The following is a 22,447-nucleotide window of genomic DNA, read 5'->3' as shown; positions in this document are numbered from 1 at the left end:
TTTACAACAGCCACATGGGAATCTGTAACTGCAGACACTCGTTAGCTTTTATGGGAGCTGTGTAGTTCAGGTGCCAACTCCTAGTGCCGGAGCTGCAAGGTAACAGCTGATCAGTGGGGGAGTGGTTGGAGTATGACATTTTTGTTGACATAAAGAAAACTAGTAAATCTCCCCATGTTGATCATACATGTAATTAATTTCATTCTTGCTTCAGCAAATATTAAGTTTGTCCACGTCGCAAGAATGTCACTGCACAAGATTGGATGGCGTACTGCATATATTTATGGAGATTAGCTTGTCTGGCGTCTAATAAGGCTATTTGTTTAGTATGAGCCAATTCTTGTATAAACTGCAGATAAGGGCATTTCTTATAATCTAGGAGGTGATCAAAGATATATCTGCAGAGACACGTAATGTTATATATCGTCAAGCCACGGACTGCCAGACATTCTTGGGCTTTCGGTCTTATTAACTATTTTAGAGATATTCCAAATGCTTTAGCTGCATTTAGACTATCCAAGGAGCAGCCGATTGTCAAATAGGAAGCGTTTCTTCCCAACAGTTGGCTGCTCGTTAAGTGGAGGTGAAGTACTGCATTTATGTTGCATCTCCTCCCCATAAATAATTATTGTTCCTGGACAGCAGATCGCTGTTTAGACAGCATGATCTGCTGCCCAGTAGAGATGAACTTGCAGTTCGTCCGGCGGTCCTTTCGCAGCGAACTTTACTCGTTTGCTGTTCGAGGAACGGGCGAACATATGGCGATGTTCGCGCCCGCCATTTTCTTTTACATTGTAAAGAACTTTGACCCATGACACATCCATCAAGTGGTACAGGACAGCCAATTGAGACGTTTCAGCACATGGACATACCCCCTACCTTTAAATAAACCTGATCTGGCCGCCATTTTACATTCAGTGTTTTGCCAGTGTAGGGAGAGGTTGCTGTGTGGAGCAGGAACAGACTGTTAGGGACACCAAATGTTAGCTAATAGGGCCACGAAAGTCCTTTTAAGGACTGGTATAGGTGTGCTATTGATAGGTGTGACTTACTGAGGGTTGTAATATACTTATAATATACATTCTAACATAGAAAGTATATTATAGTGCAATTGTATTGTACAGCAGTTCTGTTCGATACTGCAGCCACACAGAGTGCTAAAAGCTATTGGAACAAATAATTTCTACTGGTGTGATTTACCAGTTGCCCCCCCAAAAAAAATTGATTGAAGCAGGGGTGTTATATACCAATAATATACTTTCTATATAGTGCATTTAGGTAGTGCAGCATTTGTTTGCGGTTTTGCTGCGTTACCGCAGCTACACAGAGTGACAAACAGCTATTGTAACAAATAATTTCTGCTGGTGTGATATACCAGTTGCCCCTCACAAAAAAGTGATTGAGGCTGGGGTGTGATATACCTTCTTCCACAAATACTGCTCTTCTATAGGGACTTTTGTCACAGGGTCATTTTGAAAATGACAGGCAGAGGAAGAGGCAGGCTATTCCGCACGGTTAGCAGGGGTCGGGCAGGTGCACCAGGCCGGAGCCTAAGTGGGAAGATGCAGAAGGTTCGTGCAATTATGTCAAAGTACGCACCAGACTTGGTTGAGTGGCTCACTCAGCCTTCCGCTTCTGCACCCTCCTTGTCCTCTCTATCTGCACCCTCTTCACTCTCTGCTGTGTGCACCCCCAAAGACACCACCACCACCACTATATCCCCTCCACTCGAGTCAGAGAAATTATTTTCCCATCCATTGCAAGACCTTAACAATGCGCAGCCATTCTTGGCATCGGATAAGGAAGAGGAGGTATCAACGGTTGCCACCCAGTAGTCTGACGACAGTACCCAGATCAGCCCAAGGAGGGTGGTCACCGCTGTTGCTGCCTACTCCGAGATCTCTAATGTCAGTGGTGGTGAAGGTGACGAATCCGATGATGACGTGTCTATGAACGTCACGTGGGTGTCCACAAGAGAGTAAGAGGAGGGGAGTTCAGAGGGAGAGACGGAGCAGCAGATAGGGAGAAGAAGAAGGAGAAGCAGGCAGAACTTACAGTGCACAGGAGGCAAAAAGCAGACTGCTAATGTATCTGGAACGAGGCATCCACCATGCACAGTCACATCTGGCGCTCCCAGGACGCTGGCACATGGTTTCGCAGTGTGGGCTTTTTTTAACGTGTCCGCTGCTGACAATAGTGTTGCCATCTGCAGCCTGTGCTGTCAACGCATAAGTCGCGGTAAGCCCAACACTCACCTAGGGACGACCGCCTTCACCGAGCCCAGTGGGAGCAACGCCGTGAGAACCCACAAAGCCACACTCCCAGCGCTTCCCGTCCTGCCTCTTCTCCTTCTCCTCTCTCCTCCCAGTTGTTCTCCACTCCACCTTCCACCGTGCCGTCGTAGCGTTCATTGGGTAAAAGGCAGGCTTCCTTGCCCTAAATGTTCGAGCGAAAAAAGATGATGACGCCGGATAACCCTCTTTCCCAACGGCTGACCGCTGGCTTGTCTGAACTGCTAGCCCACCAACTACTGCCATATAAACGGTAGTGTTGATCACGAATATTCGAATTGCGAATTTTAATTGCAAATATCGGCACTTCGAGAATTCGCGGATATTTAGAATATTGCAAAATATATTCGTAATCGCGAATATTCGATTTTTTTTAAATACCAGTTCATGCGAATTTTTATGCAAATATTTTAGGCGAATTTTATGCAAATTTTCGCAATCAAGAAAATAATGCCTGGAGATCATGAATTCGCAAATTCTCGAATATATGGCGAATATTCGCCCAAATATTCGCGAAATATCGCAAATTCGAATATTGCCCCTGCCGCTCATCACTAATAACTGGGTGGACTCGGAGGCCTTTAGAAAATTTGTGGCAATTGGCACACCGCAATGGAAGGTCCTCGGAAGGAAATATTTCTCCCAGAAGGGCATCCCAGAGCTATATGGCCACGATCAGCGGCAAGTGAATGTATCTCTGGCACACAGTGTAGTGCCAAGATACATCTGACCACAGACACGTGGTCTAGCAAAGAGAAAACGAGGACGACATTATCCTGGATGATGAGCAGGAGCCAGGCCACTCCACCGCTTCCAGTTTGGTGCAAACGGGGGCCTTCATACTCCAGTGTTTGAAGAGGGACCCCCGTATAAAAAGCATAAAGGGCAGGGAACAGTACTGGGTGGCAACGTACTTAGACCCCCGGTACAAACACAAAATAGCGGAAATGTTACCACCATCACAGAGGGCTGTCAGAATGCAGACTTCCAGGCCTTGCTTCGAGAAATGCTGCATTCTGCTTTTGCGGGTGCTGGCAGAGGAATTTCCACTCACAGAGAAACTGTTGTGGGTACCAAACCAACAGCGCATGCAAGAAGAGGGCGGTTTGAAGATGTGTTGGTCACTTCGGATATGAGATCATTCTTGCAGCCAACCCATCGACAGCCATCCTCCGGATCCAGCCTCGGGGAATGCCTAGACTGATAGGTGTCTGACTACATCAGGTTAACGGCCTATGTGGACACTCTGAGAAGCGATGAACCCCTGGACTACTGGGTGTGCAGGCTTGACCTGTGGCTAGAGCTGGCACAATTTGCCATGGAACTGTTGGCTTGCCCCTCGTCCGGTGTCCTGTCCGAAAGGACATTCAGCGCAGCAGGGGGATCGTGACCGATAAGCGCACTTGCCTAGCTCACGACAGTATGGACTACCTCACATTTCTAAAAATGAATGAGGCATGGATCTCTGAGGAATTTAACACATGTGACAAGTCGACCACATTTGATTGAATTTCCTCATGACAGGCCACAAATACCCACCATCCCCAGAACAAATCATGGTCGCTGTCTTAGGTAAATACAGCAGCATAAAAAGCCTTTTATGTCCATTGAATGCATAATTTTTGTGGCCTGTACTGGCCGACAGTTACATTTTTATCCTGTGACCGCCTAATGTACCTCCAACCACAGAATCCAAAGTTCTGTGCTGTCAGGTGAATGCCTATTGGATAATTTTTGGGGCCTTTACTGGCCGACAGTTAAATTTTTTATCTCTAGCCACATAATCACACCTTGTCTCACTCCTCTGCCTCTCATTATGGTGGCGTATGAACCGCATTCACCATAAGGACCTTCTAATGTCACAGGGTCATGTGACTGTGCCCTTCACCCCGTACTGTGCCCCCTTATAACCTGCATTGTGCCCTCTTAACACACCCTCTGCAGTGCCCCTAGTCATTCCCTGTACTGTGCCCTCTTATACCCTTTTATCCCGTCACGGTATGGCGGTGTTATCCGGTCACTGTGCAGAGGTGTTATCAGGTCAATGTATGGCGGTGGTATCCAATATCTGGATGGCCATAACTGTATCCCTTTCCCTGCCCACGCCATCATTTTTTATACCTGGCATGAGCGGGAAAAATATCCAGATTGCGGTGCTAAGGACCTTTGCGCCATAATCTGTGTCAGAAATACGCCTAATATAGACTTATTTCTATATAATAAATGATCACCTAATTGTATTAATATTTGTGGCTTGGGCTAATATATTTATTTTATATAGATTCTACTGTATTATACTGTGCCCTGTATTTCCCAGTAGAAAATGATCCTTTGGAAACACAGTCCTCATCCCTGACCACCAGGTAGCGCTCTGTCAGTACATTGCGGCCTCCCCTCTCCGCCACGCTGCTCCGCTGTGTACTTGTGCTTATTCTGACACTAGGGCTGGGTTCACGTGCTATTTTTGCAATCTGTTTAATGCATACCAAAAATGTATGTGTTAACAGATGCCTCAGACTGATGCCATACAGTGGCATCCGTTCACCTGTATGTTCCATGGTAGAAAAAAAAATTATGTTAACGCATAAAAATGGCCCCTGATTAAAATACATATTTTTCGTGGGAATTTTTGCCAATGATCCCCCTCTGGTATATCACTGTCCATGTTGTGGGACTACAGGGAGTGCAGAATTATTAGGCAAGTTGTATTTTTGAGGATTAATTTTAATTATTGAAAAACAACCATGTTCTCAATGAACCCAAAAAACTCATTAATATCAAAGCTGAATATTTTTGGAAGTAGTTTTTAGTTTGTTTTTAGTTTTAGCTATTTTAGGGGGATATCTGTGTGTGCAGGTGACTATTACTGTGCATAATTATTAGGCAACTTAACAAAAAACAAATATATACCCATTTCAATTATTTATTTTTACCAGTGAAACCAATATAACATCTCAACATTCACAAATATACATTTCTGACATTCAAAAACAAAACAAAAACAAATCAGTGACCAATATAGCCACCTTTCTTTGCAAGGACACTCAAAAGCCTGCCATCCATGGATTCTGTCAGTGTTTTGATCTGTTCACCATCAACATTGCGTGCAGCAGCAACCACAGCCTCCCAGACACTGTTCAGAGAGGTGTACTGTTTTCCCTCCTTGTAAATCTCACATTTGATGATGGACCACAGGTTCTCAATGGGGTTCAGATCAGGTGAACAAGGAGGCCATGTCATTAGATTTTCTTCTTTTATACCCTTTCTTGCCAGCCACGCTGTGGAGTACTTGGACGCGTGTGATGGAGCATTGTACTGCATGAAAATCATGTTTTTCTTGAAGGATGCAGACTTCTTCCTGTACCACTGCTTGAAGAAGGTGTCTTCCAGAAACTGGCAGTAGGACTGGGAGTTGAGCTTGACTCCATCCTCAACCCGAAAAGGCCCCACAAGCTCATCTTTGATGATACCAGCCCAAACCAGTACTCCACCTCCACCTTGCTGGCATCTGATTCGGACTGGAGCTCTCTGCCCTTTACCAATCCAGCCACGGGCCCATCCATCTGGCCCATCAAGACTCACTCTCATTTCATCAGTCCATAAAACCTTAGAAAAATCAGTCTTGAGATATTTCTTGGCCCAGTCTTGACGTTTCAGCTTGTGTGTCTTGTTCAGTGGTGGTCGTCTTTCAGCCTTTCTTACCTTGGCCATGTCTGTGAGTATTGCACACCTTGTGCTTTTGGGCACTCCAGTGATGTTGCAGCTCTGAAATATGGCCAAACTGGTGGCAAGTGGCATCTTGGTTTTTCCACACGCTTCTTGCGACCCTGTTGACTATTTTGAATGAAACGCTTGATTGTTCGATGATCACGCTTCAGAAGCTTTGCAATTTTAAGAGTGCTGCATCCCTCTGCAAGATATCTCACTATTTTTGACTTTTCTGAGCCTGTCAAGTCCTTCTTTTGACCCATTTTGCCAAAGGAAATGAAGTTGCCTAATAATTATGCACACCTAATATAGGGTGTTGATGTCATTAGACCACACCCCTTCTAATTACAGAGATGCACATCACCTAATATGCTTAATTGGTAGTAGGCTTTCGAGCCTATACAGCTTGGAGTAAGACAACATGCATAAAGAGGATGATGTGGTCAAAATACTCATTTGCCTAATAATTCTGCACGCAGTGTATTTGTGTACTTCTAGTAAGTGTTTGCTGGCTGCAAATATGACCTGAAGGTTTTTCAGGTTCGCCTGCCATTAAAGTGAATGGGGCCCGCCGCGAACTTGCGGTTCGTAAACATTTGATCGCGCGATCGCAAACCGTCCCGGCCGATGTTCATCCATCACTACTGCCCAGGAACGATGATTGAGGGGTCCGCACCTTAGATCATTTTATCCAATGAGCGAACGTTTCGCACGTTCATCGAGTTATCTTCGGCACCTTTACACAGGCAGATTATTGGGAACGAGCATTCGTAGGAATGTTCATTCTCTTGATACTTGGCCTGAATGTTTGGCCATGTAAATCCAGCTTTAGTCCCTCCAGATATATTTCACCAGGGCTTTATTGATGTTCGTGATGTTTATGTACCTTGACAATAGTGTTAAGTTCTGTAAGTAATACATTCATTTTACATCTATTGGATGTACTTTGGAAGCATGTCTAAAGTATACATTTTTTACTTAGTCTTGCCTTTTTTAACCCCAAATTACATAACATTATATAATGACTTATTTAATCTATAATTTTAGACTACTGTATATAGACCAGGGATCAGCAACCTTCAGCACTCCAGCTGCTGTGAAACTACAGCTCCTAGCATGCAAACTTACTCAGCTGTTCTTGTAAATCCGATAGAAGAGAAAGGAGGGTTCTGGGAGTTGTAGTTTCCGAATAGCTGGAGTGCCGGAGGTTGCTGATCCCTGTTTTAAGACAGGTCTAGACACAAATCATATGAACACAACAGTTAGATCTTGTATTACATCCAGCTTTATGATCCCATAAATTTCATAAGGATACCTAGGAACACACCAAGGATGATTTTGTTTTTTGCTGACACAACTTCCAATCTAGAAATTGGAGAACTGAGTATGCCTAGAAGAACTTCACGTTGGTCTAAAAACTCTCTCACTTTGCTTAGACTCTTCATAGGTGTGGATGGTGTATAAAATATTAAAATAATCCATCATCATTAGATTACATTTGGTTGAATTGGTATTCTCATCACAGACAAGTTGCCACCTGTGGATTTGTCATAAACGTCTGCCACATCCAGACTGTGCTAAGAGGCAGAGGTAACCTTCTGAGCTTGCGGTGCCCAAAGCATCAAAGGAAAGTTGTGTCCAAGAATATGAGGGAATGATAACAGTGCTAGAAGAAAGGTTTTCATGGGCAGAGTGGAGGTTATATGTGGTAGATACTGTATGTGGTTTTATGGTTTAGGATAGATTAGAGAAGTGGCGTCTGTCAGTAGACCAAAAAGATGGAGATGGCAGAAGGTAATGAGATTGTGACTAGGTTTAAATGTCAGGGCTGTGTTACCCTTCAGACAGTGACATATTGTTTTCATCTTTTACGTATAGTACTGTTTTTATGCATAATATTCTTGCACCATATTACTTCATAAGTATGTGGCTTAAGGCTAGGTCTACACGACGACATTTGTTGCACCAATGTCGCGCGACAATTTTTATAATGGCAGTCTATGGTGTCGCACTGCAACATGCGACATGCTGTGACTGCGATGCAACAGTCGCAGAAAAATCCATCTCAAATGGATTTTCTGCGACTGTTGCGTCGCAGTTGCAGCATGTTGCAGTGCGACACCATAGACTGCCATTATAAAAATTGTCGCATGACATTGGTGCAACAAAATGTTGCGCGACAAATGTCGTCGTGTAGACCTAGCCTTATTCATTTTCTGGTCTATACTTTTCATTTTAGAACTAAGCTTGAACATGAAGGTTGCTGTGATTGGAGCAGGAGTAAGTGGCTTGACATCCATTAAATGTTGCCTGGAGGAAGGGCTGGCACCCACCTGCTTTGAAAGGAGCGATGATATTGGTGGGCTGTGGAGGTTTTCTGTAAGTAGAAGTAGACTTTTCGTTTTTGTAATTTCACATTCATTTTTGTTTAGTATTATAATCTCGCTTTCTGTGTATAATCATACTGCCAATATTCAGTTTTTCAAATAATTGTTTTTCTTTTCAACAACTGCATTTATCATTCTTAGTTTTCATAGAATTCCGTTCCTAAGATTTGCAAAATGTGTTTAAGTGAATAAAAAATAAATAAATGCAATATATGGACAATATAAGATTAGCATTTATCAGCAATTGATCTGATCACACCTATCTTTTTTTTTTTTGCGGGGGTGGGGGTGGCAGGGGTGTTAAAGGCCAGACTGCATTTTTGCAAAAAAATTGTATTGTATTAACACCTTAAGGAACAAGTCTAATTTTGCAAATCTAACGTCACTTTATGTGGTTATATCTGTTTTCCCATGACACATACTTCATGAGAGTGCTAAATTCGGATCAATATTTTTTATTTTATTAATTTAGAAAAAATTAAAAATGTACTGAAAAAATGTCAATACAGTCATTTGTTATTTTCTAAATTGGAATTTCTCTGCTTTTAAGGCAGATACTGATACCCCATAAAATAGTTATTAACCCCTTCAAGACTGGGCAATTTACTGTTTTTCCATTTTCTTTTTTTACTCCCAGCCTTCCTGTTCTACTAAACTCTTAAACAAGTAGAGCCCACAGACAGAGTGAAAAGGGTGTCCGCAGTAAGTTTGTGTTGATGTCACTGATAATTTTGCCCTTCCTATGATCCGTCAGAACAATAACCCCCAAAAAACGGATCCTGTCTGTTGAGCATCTGCCTTCACTCGGTCAGCATTTGGTCAGGAATCCATCAGTATTGCTAATGCCAAAAAAAAACAGGAGTAGATCAAAAACAGAGATGACACGTGAATGGAATATTTGCATGTCTTCTGTGTTTTGTACCCACTCCTGGGTTTGGCTACCAAATCACAAGCCAATTCTGATGGGACCATACAGGCCTTACAGCTGGTACACAGACAGGATCCATTGTGCATCTCATTTTTCCTTCCTTCTGACAGATCAGAAGAAGGGTCAAATAAATGATGATGTCAGCCAGGCCGAAAGGCAAAATAGTGGCCTAGTCATGAAGTGGGGATGGTGGAGAAGCATGAGAAGTCCACATAGTGGCCCTATGACATAGTGGTGAGGTGGCAGCAGCAGCATCAGGAGACCACTGAGTGGCAAGGTGACATAGTGTGGAGGTCACAGCAGCATCAGGAGACCACAGAGTAACCTGGTGACAGAGTGGGGAGGTGGGTGGCAATAACAGTACCCGCTGATGATGGTGGGTGTAAGAAGGAGCACTTGGCATCAGATGTGTGGCATCAGGCGGGTGGCAGCATCAGAATAGTAGCTGAGGCAGGAAGTCAGAAGAAACCGGTCTATTTTGTCAAAGTTATGGTGTGGCACCATGGTTGATCTAGTCTGATGCATCAGGCATTGGTGGGTGGAAATCCTGGCTGATCCACGTCTGATTCATCTTGACAAAGGTCAGTCTCTCCACATTTTGGGTGGACAGGTGAGTTCTTCTTGGGGTAACTATGGCCCCCGCCGCACTAAACACCCGCTCTGATGCCACACTACTGGAGGGTAGGATAGCTTTTCAAGGGCAAACTCTGCCAGTTGTGGCCACAAATCCAGTTTGGCTGCCCAGTAATAGATCTTCAATGTGGAGTGGCAGGGTGCTGTCCAAGTATGCCACCACCTGCTGGTTCTGGTCCTGCTCTATGTCTAGCTGCTGGTGAGTATTTTCTTCACTATACAGGGGAAGAAAGCTGCTCATCAGCGACTCTAGACTCAGGCTACTGGTACTGCTCCTGTCACCCCACCACTCCCCAGCAGCCATGGCAGTGGAACGTGAGCGCAGAGGGCCCCCCGGTCAGACCTGCGAGAGGATGGATGATGGCGCAGATAGGCAGCGGCCAACTGACTACATAGGATGTCTCTATAGTAGTTCAGTTTGTTCTCCCTCTCATCGGGTGTAAAAAAGGCCCCCATTTTGGATCGGTAGCAAGGGTCCCACAAGGTGGAGAGCCAGAAGTCATCCCTCTGCCGAATGGTGACAATTCGGCTGTCACTACGCAATCAAGTGAGTATGCATCGAGCCATTTGTGCAAGTGACTCAAAGGGACTCCCTGCCTTCATCTCTACTGCATACTGCCATGGTGTGTCTGGGTCCTCTGCCTAGTTTTCTTCACCGCCCTGTAGCTCCTCTGGCTGCTCCTGCTCCTCCTCTTTTTTCACCTGTGTAGAAAAAACACCAATTTCGCTACACATTGCTTGTGCTCCAATGTCCTCCTTCTCCTCCAGTTCAGCCCCCACAGGGCTCATGTGGCCATGAGATGTAGGCGCCACATCTCCAGTCCCCTGACCAGCCAGATTTACCAGCATCTGTTCCAGGACATGAAGCAGTGGAATGACATCATTCATTCCGTAGTCCTGGCGACTGACAAATAATGTGGCCTCCTCAAAGGGCCTAAGCAAATGGCAGGTCTCACACATGAGCTGCCACTGGCTGACATCGAAGTTACACAGGGGAGTATTCCTGTCCACTTGGATCATCAACAAATCGTTTGTGGCCTTTCTCTGTTCGTATAGTCGGTCCAACATATGGAGGGTGGAATTTCAATGGGTGGAAACGTTGCATATTAGTCTATGTTGGGGGATGCCGTTCTGCCGCTGCAGCCCAAGGAGGGTGTGCTTTGCGGTGTACAAGTGGCTGAAGTGCATGCAAAGTTTCCAGGCCATTTTTAGGATGTCTTGCAGATGGGTGGAAGACTTCAGGAACCGCTTGACAACCAGATTGAACACGTTTACCATGCAGGGCGCATGGTTCAGCCCTCCTTGACGCAGCCCCGACACCATGTTCTTCCCGTTGTCAGTCACCATGGTTCTGATTTTCAGTTGTCGCAGAGAAAGCCAGCATTCGATTTCATGATGAAGGACACGGAGCAGTTCCTTCCCTGTGTGACTCTCTTTGCCCAGGCAAACGAGGTGCAGAATAGCGTGACACTTCTGTGCCCTGCACATGTGGTATGCTGGAGGGGCACTGTGAATTGTCCCTGAAGTGTAGGCTGAGGACATGGTGGAGGATGAGGAGGCAGAGGCGGACATTGTCGCAGGATCAACGGCGTGAGAACACAGAGGCGGATGCGGCGTCACCTGGCCAAGTTTCTGGTGTGGCTGGCCAGGAACCACATTTACCCAGTGGGCTGTAAAGGACATATATTGTCCTTGACCGTAGTTACAGCTACCGACCAATTTTCACAAAAAAGGCTGTTTCGCAAAAAAAATTCACCACTGAATAGCTTATCAACGTAATTCTGTCCATATAGCAAAAGGAAGTCTACAATCACCCACCAATTTTCCCCAAAAAGGCAGTTTCACAAAAAAATTTCAACTCTGAATGGCTAATCAAAGTAATTCAGTCCATACAGCAAAAGGAAGTCTACAATCACCCATCAATTTTCCCATAAAAAGGCTGTATCACAAACAAATTTCATCCCTGAATGGCTAATCAACATAATTCGGTCCAAACAGCAAAAGGAAGTCTACCATCGCCCATCAATTTTCCCAAAAAAGGCTGTATCACAAACAAATTTTACCACTGAATGGCTAATCGATATAATTCGGTCCATACAGCAAAAAGAAGTCTACAATCACCCATCAATTTTCCCGTATTCTTTTTCCTATTAATACACCACAAAAAAATAAATACAGCAATCACAATTCACCACAGAACTGCTAATAGGACGTACATATATATCCTATTAATACACCCTGTAAATGGCTGTAGTACAATGTAACTTTACCGCTGAACGGCAATTTGTTTTTGCCACTAATACACACCAAAAAGGGCTGTAATTAGAACATATAACTGCACCGCTGAACGGCAAATATATATTTTCTTTTTCCAATAATACACGGCTTTAGAACATAGAACTGCACCGCACAAGGGCAAATAAGACGTATAAATATTTATTTGTAATAAACCCTGTTAATGCCTGTATCAAACAGCTCTTGCACCCTAATAAGAACGGTTTGCTGGAATTACAGAGCTGTATAATGGCAATTTGGATCCCCAGTCAGTGCAGCAAGGTGTAATAGGATTGTTCCTATTACCCAGGCTGTAACCTCCCCTATTGAATCCTGTTCAACATAAATGCTGTGGAATGATTCCTCCCTATCCTTTCCTTACACCTTGAATAATCTTTCCCTGCACTTGTAAATAGTGTTTTTAACACAATGACGTTTTTTCTAGCACTGTCCCTAGCGCCTGCTGACGTCTCTCCCTGCACTAAGTACACTGGAAAATGGCAGAATCCAAGATGACTGAGGCTATTTATAGGGCTGTGACATCACAGGGATGGCTGGCTGCTGATTGGCTGCATGCATGGAATTATGGGTGATCCCGCCTTCCCAGGGTTCCTTGCTCCATGTCCTCACACGTGCAGCAGCCATTTTAGGAAAAAATTAGATTTGTTACCACGAATCGTGAGGAAATTCGTATTCGGTGCGAATCAAATAAAACCTGAAATTCGGATCGAATTCCACTTTGTCAACTTCGATTCGCTCATCTCTAGTTGCTATAGGCAACTAAGCCAGTTCTACTTTACACCAGTTTCATAAATGACCCCCTATGTTCCTATGGAGGTAGGAACTAGTGAGCTGCAGCCTCGTACATGACCCTCGCTAGCAGACACCCAGCAGCCATGGTGCCCGCTCTGCTTGCAAGTGGACACTATTTTTAAATAACCAACCACTGACGTAAGGAAGGGGTTAATTAAAATTCCTCATATGTCTACTTTATGTTGCCATTATTTTGTAAACATCAAGTTATTTTTTTAGGACCTTAGAAGAATTGGAATTTTAAAAACAATTTTAAAAATTTTCAAGAAAATTTTCAAAACCAACTTTTTTAAGGCCTAGTACAGCAAATTATCAGCAAAACAAACCTCAATATTTATAAGGCTACTTTCACACTTGCGGTAGCCTTTTCCGGCAGGCTGGAACAGCTGGGGGAACAGCCTGCCAGATCCATGTTACTGCAAGTCCACCATGCTAGCCGTAGTCTGCTCTGGCCCGATTCACTATTATGGGGGCAGGCAGGAGGTCCGGTCGCAGCACGGCAAACATGCCGAGAGACGGCCGGACAAAAACCGCAGTGTGCTGTAGTTTTATTCTGGCCACCTCTCAGCATGTTATAGTGAATGGGGCCGGAGCGGACTTCCGCCAGCATGGTGGACTTGCTGTAGCACGGATCCGGCAGGCTACCGCAAGTGTGAAAGTAGCCTTACCATGATTCAGTAGTTTACAGAAATACCCCATATGTGTTCACTGTATGGGCACACAGCAGGGCTAGGAGCAGGATTTGGCTTTTAGAGGGCACATTTTGCTGATATCAGGTGCCATTTTGTCTTTGAAGACACCCTAAAGTATCCTTACAGTAGAAACACCAAAAAAGTAACCCCAAAGCACCCCATATATTTTTAGTTATTTTTATTATTTTCCAGAGTATGATAATACTCCCTATTTATTCATAAACTGTTTTTTGGGCACAGTGCATGGTTCAGAAGAGAAAGAGCACCATACAAATTTGAGGCCTAGTTTGGTGATTTATACAGCACTAGTCAAAAATAGCAGAGACTCCCAAGTAAAAAAAAATAAAAAATAAGGAAACCCGTAAGTGGTGACCCCATTTTAGAAATCCCACCCCTATCAAGGTGTGTAGTGAGCATTTGGACCCCACAGGTGTTTTGCAAAAATGAATTCACAGCAGATGTTGCATGCTAGTGGAAATAGTGCAATTTTTACACAGATATGCAATTTCAGTGCTTAAGTGCTCAGTGCTTCTTATTATGCTGTGCTTACTGGTTTTAAAAGCACCCTACATGTAGCCCTAATGTTTTACCTGGACATACACCAGGGCTCAGGAGTAAGATCAGACCTCCATATCAGATCTCAGACCAGACCCCCATATCAGATCTCAGATCAGACCCCCATATCAGATCAGACCACCATATTAGATCCCGGATCAGACCCCCATATCATATTCTCAGACCCCCATATCATAGTCTCAGAGCCCCTTATCAGATCCCCTGACCCCCTTATCAGATTTTCAGACCCCCATATCAGACCTCAGATCAGAGTCAGACCCCCATATCAGACCTCAGATCACAGTCAGACCTCCAAATTAGACCCAAAATAAATAAATAAACATATCTCTCCTGCTCCACTGCTGCTCTCCATGTCCAGCGTCCTCTCCTGCAGTCCCCACTCACTGGTCTTCTCTGGGCCTGTGCTCCAGTCCTTGTATATGCTGTTAGTCCTGACGCTGTACAGGACACTCCAGCACAGTCTGGAGAAGACCAGGACAGAGGCGTGAGTACAGCGTTCACAACGGTTCTCTCCTCGCTCCTCCTGCATACTAGTAAACACTTCTATAATGGAAGCGCTCATTAATATTTGCATCTTATAAAGCGAAAATACAGCAATTGGTGGTTCACTTCTTGCAAGGGGCTTAGGGGCCCAATCGCTATTGCGACCAATGCGAACCCTATAGGTTCACCACTCACCTAATATGTTTATTTATTTATTCTTGTCAATATGAAAGGGAACCTGTAACCATGATTTGCAGGCAGCATGTTATAGAGCAGAAGATACAACAGATTGATATAGAATTTTTGGGAAAAGATTCAGTAAAACCTGTAATTTAAACATTTAAATTTCTGCTCTTTCTGGGAATTGAAGTGAAGGAGGTGACCCTATCAGTGATTGGCAGCAATCTCTGTATGCACATAGAGGGAAGGCTTTTTTCTTGCATTAATACAAATTCTAACAGTCTATTCAGTAGGACTATCAGCTGTGCATCCACCTGACTTCTCCTCAACACAACTGATGGTCCCAACCCCATTTATAAGGCAAGAAATCCCACTTATTAAACCTGACAGAGCACACCTGTGAAGTGAAAACCATTTCAGGGGACTACCTCTTGAAGCTCATCAAGAGAATGCCAAGAGTGTGCAGAGCAGTAATCAAAGCAAAAGGTGGCTACTTTGAAGAACCTAGAATATGACATATTTTCAGTTGTTTCACACTTGTTTGTTATGTATATAATTCCACATGTGTTAATTCATAGTTTTGATGCCTTCAGTGTGAATCTACAATTTTCATAGTCATGAAAATAAAGAAAACTCTTAGAATGAGAAGGTGTGTCCAAACTTTTGGTCTGTACGGTATATATAGCTACAGTAAAAAAACTTGTGCTTTGCATAACTGTACTGAATTGATTATGCACAGCTTCATTTTATAATCTAAGACAGATGTCTTCATGAACGAGTCATGTTTATGGCAATGCTGCATGCGCGTAGCCTGAATGGTAGCACAAGGAGACCATACATAACAGTATTACAGACCAGCAGGCTCTCAAGGTGTCTCCATTTGGTGCTTCTGTGAGGCAACATATTTTAAACTTGACATATGATGAAAGCTTTGTCCAGAACTAGAAAAAACGTGGTAGTTTTCTTCAAAAAAAAAAAACACCACACCTATCCACAGCCTGATTCACTTCATTGGAGCTAAGCAACAGTACCAGACGCAAACTATGGACAGGCGTTGTGCTGTTTCTGGAATAATGCAGTCATGTTTTTCTAATCCAGGACAACCCCTTTAAAGCTTACTTTCTTTTCAAGCCGAAAGATTACATTGCTTTGGAATACTTTTGCACAGTGATGTTATGCTTAAAGGGCTGTCTCACTACAGCAAATAGCATTTATTATGTAGAGAAAGTTAATACAAGGCACTTACTAATGTATTGTTATGATCCATATTGCTTTCTTCGATGACTGGATTCATTTTTCCATCACATTAAACATTGCCAGTTTCCATGATTATGAGCACCTTGCAGTCCATCAGTGGTGGTCGTTCTTGCACACTTTAGGAATAAGCACTGGCCTCTCTGGTGGCCGGGGCCATGGGAGCACACATAGGCTGGTGCTTTTTCCTATAGTGTGCAAGCACGTCCACCACTGATGTATTGCAGGGTGGTCCTAACCATAGAAACGAACAATGTATAGAGGAAAAATGAATCCAGCCAGCAAAGGAGGCAATATGTACAATCACAATACAATAGTAAGTGGCTTGTATTTTCTCTACATAATAAATGCTATTTGCTGAGGTGAGACAAGCCTATTAATGCGATGCCAATTTTTTTGACACTTTTTATTTGAAGAAAGAGTTCATGCTGCAGTGATCTTTTTCTTTAGACTAATTTTTCATTGTAAAAGCACCTTGGCAGTACAGCATGTAAACTCTTTGAATCCAAGAAAGATCTGAAGCCATGAATCCAGGCACAGAAACATATGCAGAAGATGTGGAAGATGGCAAATTCTACTAGAAAAACTATTTTTCTCTTAGTTTTTGAGTGTTTTTTTTTTTTAGGTGTTTTCCTATAAATTCCTTTAACGACATGATCATTCATCAGATACGTTAGTGCTTGACTATTTTTTTTTATCTTCTTCTTTGCTAGGACAATATAGAGCATGGCAGAGGCAGCATTTATCAATCTGTCGTCAGCAATACGAGCAAAGAACTTATGTGCTACAGTGACTTCCCGTTCCCAGAAAACTACCCAAACTTTATTCACAATTCTAAGATGTTGGAGTACCAAAGAAAATATGCAGAACACTTTAATCTAGTGAAATATATCCAATTCAAGGTAATAAAATTGCTCATTTTACCCCCTCCATGTAGCGGAATTATCCTTTTAAGGTCATATTCACAATGTGCTGTGTTTGTTGCAATTTTAGTTGTATTTTTTTTTTTTGCAATTAAGCGATAAGTCACTGTTGGAAAAAAAAGAAATCCGAAGTAGCAGTAAATTATACTGTGCTACCTAAAGTCATGCTTAATTGAGGAGTTGCTGGATCCCCATGGATCGGACTTTTGGAATATTCTAGCCACGTAGCACCATTGTCTGTACTGAGAAGCTCTCTAGCAATTTTATTTATTTAAAAAATGATTCTGCTGCATCTGTTTGAGCCATTTCCGTCTGAGATCCATTTTTTTTAGACAGAAAAAAAGATTATTTTTTACAGGAGCAGACTGGGAGCTTAAAGTGGTCTTGGAAAAAAAAGGCGGGGCAACACAAGTAGTCAGGGCCAACACAAGTCACAAGTAGGCAGTGACAACAGAAGTAGGCATGGCCAGCAATACAGTAGTTCAGCACAAAAAAACGCCCCAGCAGAGCAAAATACCACAGTGCAGCATAAAATACTGACCTATCACCATACTGAGGACATTGATACAGTTGAATTCAGGAGGGCACCTGTAGTTGCTGGCCAGGTGCATAAGTACCTGATGCTCCTAGTATTAATGAAAGCTGAGAGCATCAGATAGTTATGTACCTGGCCAGCAGCCATGAGGAGCGCTCAGGTGGCCCTTGGGCATCGGCACATTGGGAAATTTCCTTGTAAGGTACAGTATATGGCCGATCTGCCCCTGCTGTGCACAACTGTTGCACAGGATGTTTTTTTTCTGGTTTTTTTAAAGGATTCTTTTCGTTTTTTCTGACGGATCAGAAGAACAGATAATGAAAAATGAAATGGAAATGTGAACTCTCCTTTACCTGCACTGAGGCTTTATGGGGGAAAGTTATCATGAAGTATGGGGGAATATTTGAAGTTAATATTGCTTGAATCTGCATTGCCATTATTTGCACTAAAGGCAGGGAAGGACATACCGCCTGTGAAACCAGTTCAGCTGCACAGGGGCCCAAAGTCGGAGGGGGCCCTCCAGCTCAGCTGTCTCTGCATCCACAGAATGCAGAGACAGCTGACTGTACTGGAGAACCAGAGAGCCACTGGCTCCCCGCTTAAGCACTCCATCCAGCATGTAGAAGGGGCTTATCTGACAGCCTGTTTCTGTCACTGTCTTACTTGAGCCTCAAGACGAGCTGCTCCATCCACAGCATTGACAAGCAGAGCCTGGGCAGCACATCCTGAGCTGCGATTGCCGCGCCCTCCTTTCTGCCGAATCCTGCTGTGTGGTGGGCGGCATCATGAAGAGTTTGAAATGAGCTCAGCCAAGCCTGTGCTCAGCTATTTCACAGTGTCCTAGCTCCGCCTCCCGTCTAGCGATGCCAGTAGCCCCGCCATGTCTAGTAATGCTGTATCCAGGGCGTTGCTAGCGTCTGAAAACGGGCACAGGCCCACTGTATCACGCCCCTGTGAAGCCACGCCCCAATCCCATGAAGCCACACCCCCATCACCTTCACAGTAGTTATTAACCCCTTTCAGCAGTCCCCTCTTCAGTGAATGGAGGACTGCTGAAAGGGGTTAATAACTACTGTGAAGGGCCTAGCCGTCTGGGCAACCCCACAGATCATCCCCTCAGTAATCCGTATCCTACAGTAACTGAACTTTAAATCAGCGCTCATCCAGGGGTCAAGTCCTGGGAAAAAAAGTGTGGGAACTCCCCCAAGATCCACTGCCACCCCGACTCCCCCCCCCCCCAAAAAAAAAATAAAAAAAATAATATATATATATTTCTCAGAAAATTTCAGTGCAACATAAAACGTAAACAAAAACTGGAATTTGCGCTATATGTCTGTTCAGATAAAATTAGTCTCTTTCATATTATTAGCTCCTCTTTTACATAATTTACTTACAGTTCTGAAGACTCAGGGGTGCTGGCTGGCTTAGCCTCAGGGGTGCTGACAGGCTTGGCCTCAGGGGTGCTGGCTGGCTTGGCCTCAGGGGTGCTGGCTGGCTTGGCCTCAGGGGTGCTGGCTGGCTTGGCCTCGGGGGTGCTTACAGGCTTGGCCTCGGGGGTGCTGACAGACTTGGCCTCGGGGGTGCTGACAGGCTTGGCCTCGGGGGTGCTGACAGGCTTGGCCTCGGGGGTGCTGACAGGCTTGGCCTCGGGGGTGCTGGCTGGCTTGGCCTCGGGGGTGCTGGCTGGCTTGGCCTCGGGGGTGCTGGCTGGCTTGGCCTCGGGGGTGCTGGCTGGCTTGGCCAGGCAGAAGGAGTATGGAGGACTGTGAGGCCTTTTTTCTCCAAGCTGCTCCGGAAAAAAATAATTTTTCATTATACCTCAGGTCAGACCACCAATCAGACCCCCAATGTTAATCAGACCTCAGCTAACAGCCCCAATAAGATCCCCAATATTAATAAGACCCCAATAAGACCTCAGATCACACCTCATCTCAGACCCCAATATGAATGACCCCCATTCAGACCTCAGATAAGAGCCCCATTCCTCATAGCAGCCCCCAGTAGCCTCTATGGCCCACAGCACTAAACACCCACTCTGATGCCACACTACTGGGTTGCTGGTCAAGACACGACCGCTAGCTGACACTGGGAGCTCAGGCCTCTCTAAGTGACCCCTGCTGCCACGACCCCTTACTCTGCTGCGACCTGTGCCTGCACCAGAAACATTTAGGCCTCTGCCACTCCCCTGTGTAGGGCCTGGCACTTCTCTGTCTGACATACTGTTAGGTCAAATAAATAAATAAAAAGTAAATGAAAACACCCCAAAATTTTTCTCACTTTACCACACAACGGCTAATAAGCCCTTTTTCCCCACTAAGGGCTTATTCAGAAGGCCGCATGCTGTCCGCAAAAATGCGGACCTGTATTTTTGCGCATTAGATGCTGTCCCTTTCACTTCCATGGGTCCTTTTCTTCCATTCCATGGCTCAGCAAAACAAATGAAACATGTTTTTATACTGGTCAGTGAAAATCAGGACATGGCCACATTGAAGTCTATGGGTCAGTAAAAGAAACGTAATACAATCAGTTTTTTTGCGGACATGCTGAACTGTCCGCAAAAAAACGGATCCCCATTTTTGCGAACAGCATATGGCCGACTAAATTAGCCCTAATACACACAAAAAAGTGTTTTGAAATATAACTGCACCGCTGAATGGCAAATATATTTTTCTTTTGCCACTAATACACACCAGAAAAGGCTTTAGAACTAGAGTTGAGCAGACGCCTGGATGTTCGGGTTCGGCCGAACTTGAAAAAAAAGTTCGGGATTGGGACCCGAACTTGACCCCAAACCCGAACCCCATTGAAGTCAATGGGGACCCGAACTTTTGGCCACTAAAATGGCTCTAAAATAGTCCTGGAAAGGGCTAGAGGGCTGCAAAAGGCATCAAAATGTGCTTAAGAGCATGGCAATTGTTCTGCAAACAAATGTGGATAGGGAAATGACTTAAAATAACAAAATACAGAAAAAATAAAAATAAAAATCTGGATTCATGAGTAGGAGGTTGAGGAGGCGGTGGATGTGGTGGTGTAGGTTAACGTGGCGGTGTAGGTGGAAGCGGCGGTGAAGGAGGAATAGGTAGCCAACACTGATTTGTGTTGTTTTTTATTTTTAAATTGGGGTATCCCCCAAAATATTGGGACATATAACAAAATAAAACAAAGAATAAGTGCACTTGAGTACAAGAATGGATGGTTGAGGCTGGTATAAATGTCTATTCTGCACAAGGTACGGACAAGTCCTGTGGGATCCATGCTTGGTTCATTTTAATAAACGTAAGCTTGTCCATATTGGCTGCAGCCTGTGATAATGCTCTCTGCCGTGCTAAACACACGTTCCCACTATACACTGGCTGCAGGGCAGGTCAGCACCTCCAAGGCTGACAAAGCTTTTCCACATTTTGGCCATGCTAACCCTGCCTTCCCAGGTGCTGGCGGTGCCCCAGCTGCGTTGGCGACCTCTTCTTCCTCCTCTGCCTTCGCCTTGTGCTTCCACTGTGCCCCCGCTGTCAGGTGGGAATGCCATCAGCAGCGTGCGCTTGTAGTCGCGCATCTTCCGATCAGTAACAGATGTTTTCACAAAATTTTGTTCCCTGTCAGCAATGCAGAGCAGGGGTTTATTCACGGCAAAAGGGGGTTCATGTCACCCAGCAATAGAACAGAGGATTTTGAGAGAACGAGGCCCATGTCACCCAGGCACAGCAGAGGTTCATTCACGGCAAAAGGGGGTTCATGTCACCCAGCAATAGAACAGAGGGAGAGAGATTTAGGCCCCTGTCACCCAGGCACAGCAGGGGTTTGTATACGCCAAAAATTGTAAAATGTCACCCGACAATTGAAAATAAGAATTTTTTCAATTTAGGGCACTAAAATTGGCACTTTTTTGCATTAAAATGGCTCTAAAATAGTCATTGAAAAGGCTAGAGGGATGTAAAAGGCAGTAAAATGTGCTTAAGAGCATGGCAACTGCTCTGCAAACAAATGTGGATAGGGAAAAAACTTAAAATAAAATAACTAAAAATTACAAATTATTAACCTGCAACTCAGAGAAGGAGGTGGATATGGAGTCGGAGGTTGAGGAGGCAGTGAATGTGGTGTTGTAGGTGGAGGCAGCAATAGAGGAGAAGGAGGCAGCCAACAATGTTTATTTTTTATTTTTTATCGGGGTAGGTAGCCCCCAAAATATTGGGACAAATAAAAAATAAATAAAACAAAGAATCATTGCACTTGACTTGAGTACAAGAATGTATGTTTGATGGTGGTATAAATGTCTATTCTGCACAAGGTACAGACAAGTCTTGTGGGATCCAAGCCTGGTTCATTTTAATGAACGTGAGCTTGTCCACGTTGGCTGTGGACAGGCGGCTGCGTCTGTCTGTTATGACGCCTCCTGCCGTGCTAAATACACGTTCAGAGAGTACACTGGCTGCAGGGCAGGCCAGCACCTCCAAGGCATACAGGGCAAGCTCTGGCCATGTGAACAATTTGGAGACCCAGAAGTTGAATGGGGCAGAACCATCAGTCAGTACGTGTAGGCGTGTGCACAGGTACTGTTCCACCATGTTGTTGAAATGCTGCCTCCTGCTAACACGCAGTTGGGGCCAGTTGTTGCGGCGAGGTGACAAAGCTTTTCCACATGTCGGCCATGCTAACCCTGCCTTTCTTCTCCCCTGCCTTCGCCTTGTGCTTCCACTTGTCCCCCAGCATCAGTCGGGAATGCTCTCAGGAGCGCGTCTACCAGCGTGCGCCTGTAGTCGCGCATCTTCTGAT

General features: G+C 44.5%; 1 protein-coding gene across 1 annotated transcript in view; it reads left to right on the top strand.

Annotated features, from left to right (window-relative positions):
• LOC120978937 (dimethylaniline monooxygenase [N-oxide-forming] 2-like) overlaps nt 1-22,447 on the top strand; it is a 72,290-nt gene that overhangs the window by 1,741 nt on the left and 48,102 nt on the right. Inside the window, exons 2-3 of the mRNA XM_040407394.1 lie at nt 8,239-8,378; nt 16,933-17,121. Coding sequence (XP_040263328.1) covers nt 8,253-8,378; nt 16,933-17,121 — 315 coding nt within the window. The 5' untranslated portion in view covers nt 8,239-8,252. The remainder of the gene's footprint in view (nt 1-8,238; nt 8,379-16,932; nt 17,122-22,447) is intronic.

Source organism: Bufo bufo, chromosome 9 (genome assembly GCF_905171765.1).
Source record: "Bufo bufo chromosome 9, aBufBuf1.1, whole genome shotgun sequence".
Lineage (NCBI taxonomy): Eukaryota > Metazoa > Chordata > Amphibia > Anura > Bufonidae > Bufo > Bufo bufo.
Note: the sequence above shows the minus strand (reverse complement) of the source record. Positions and strands in the feature narration are given on the sequence as shown.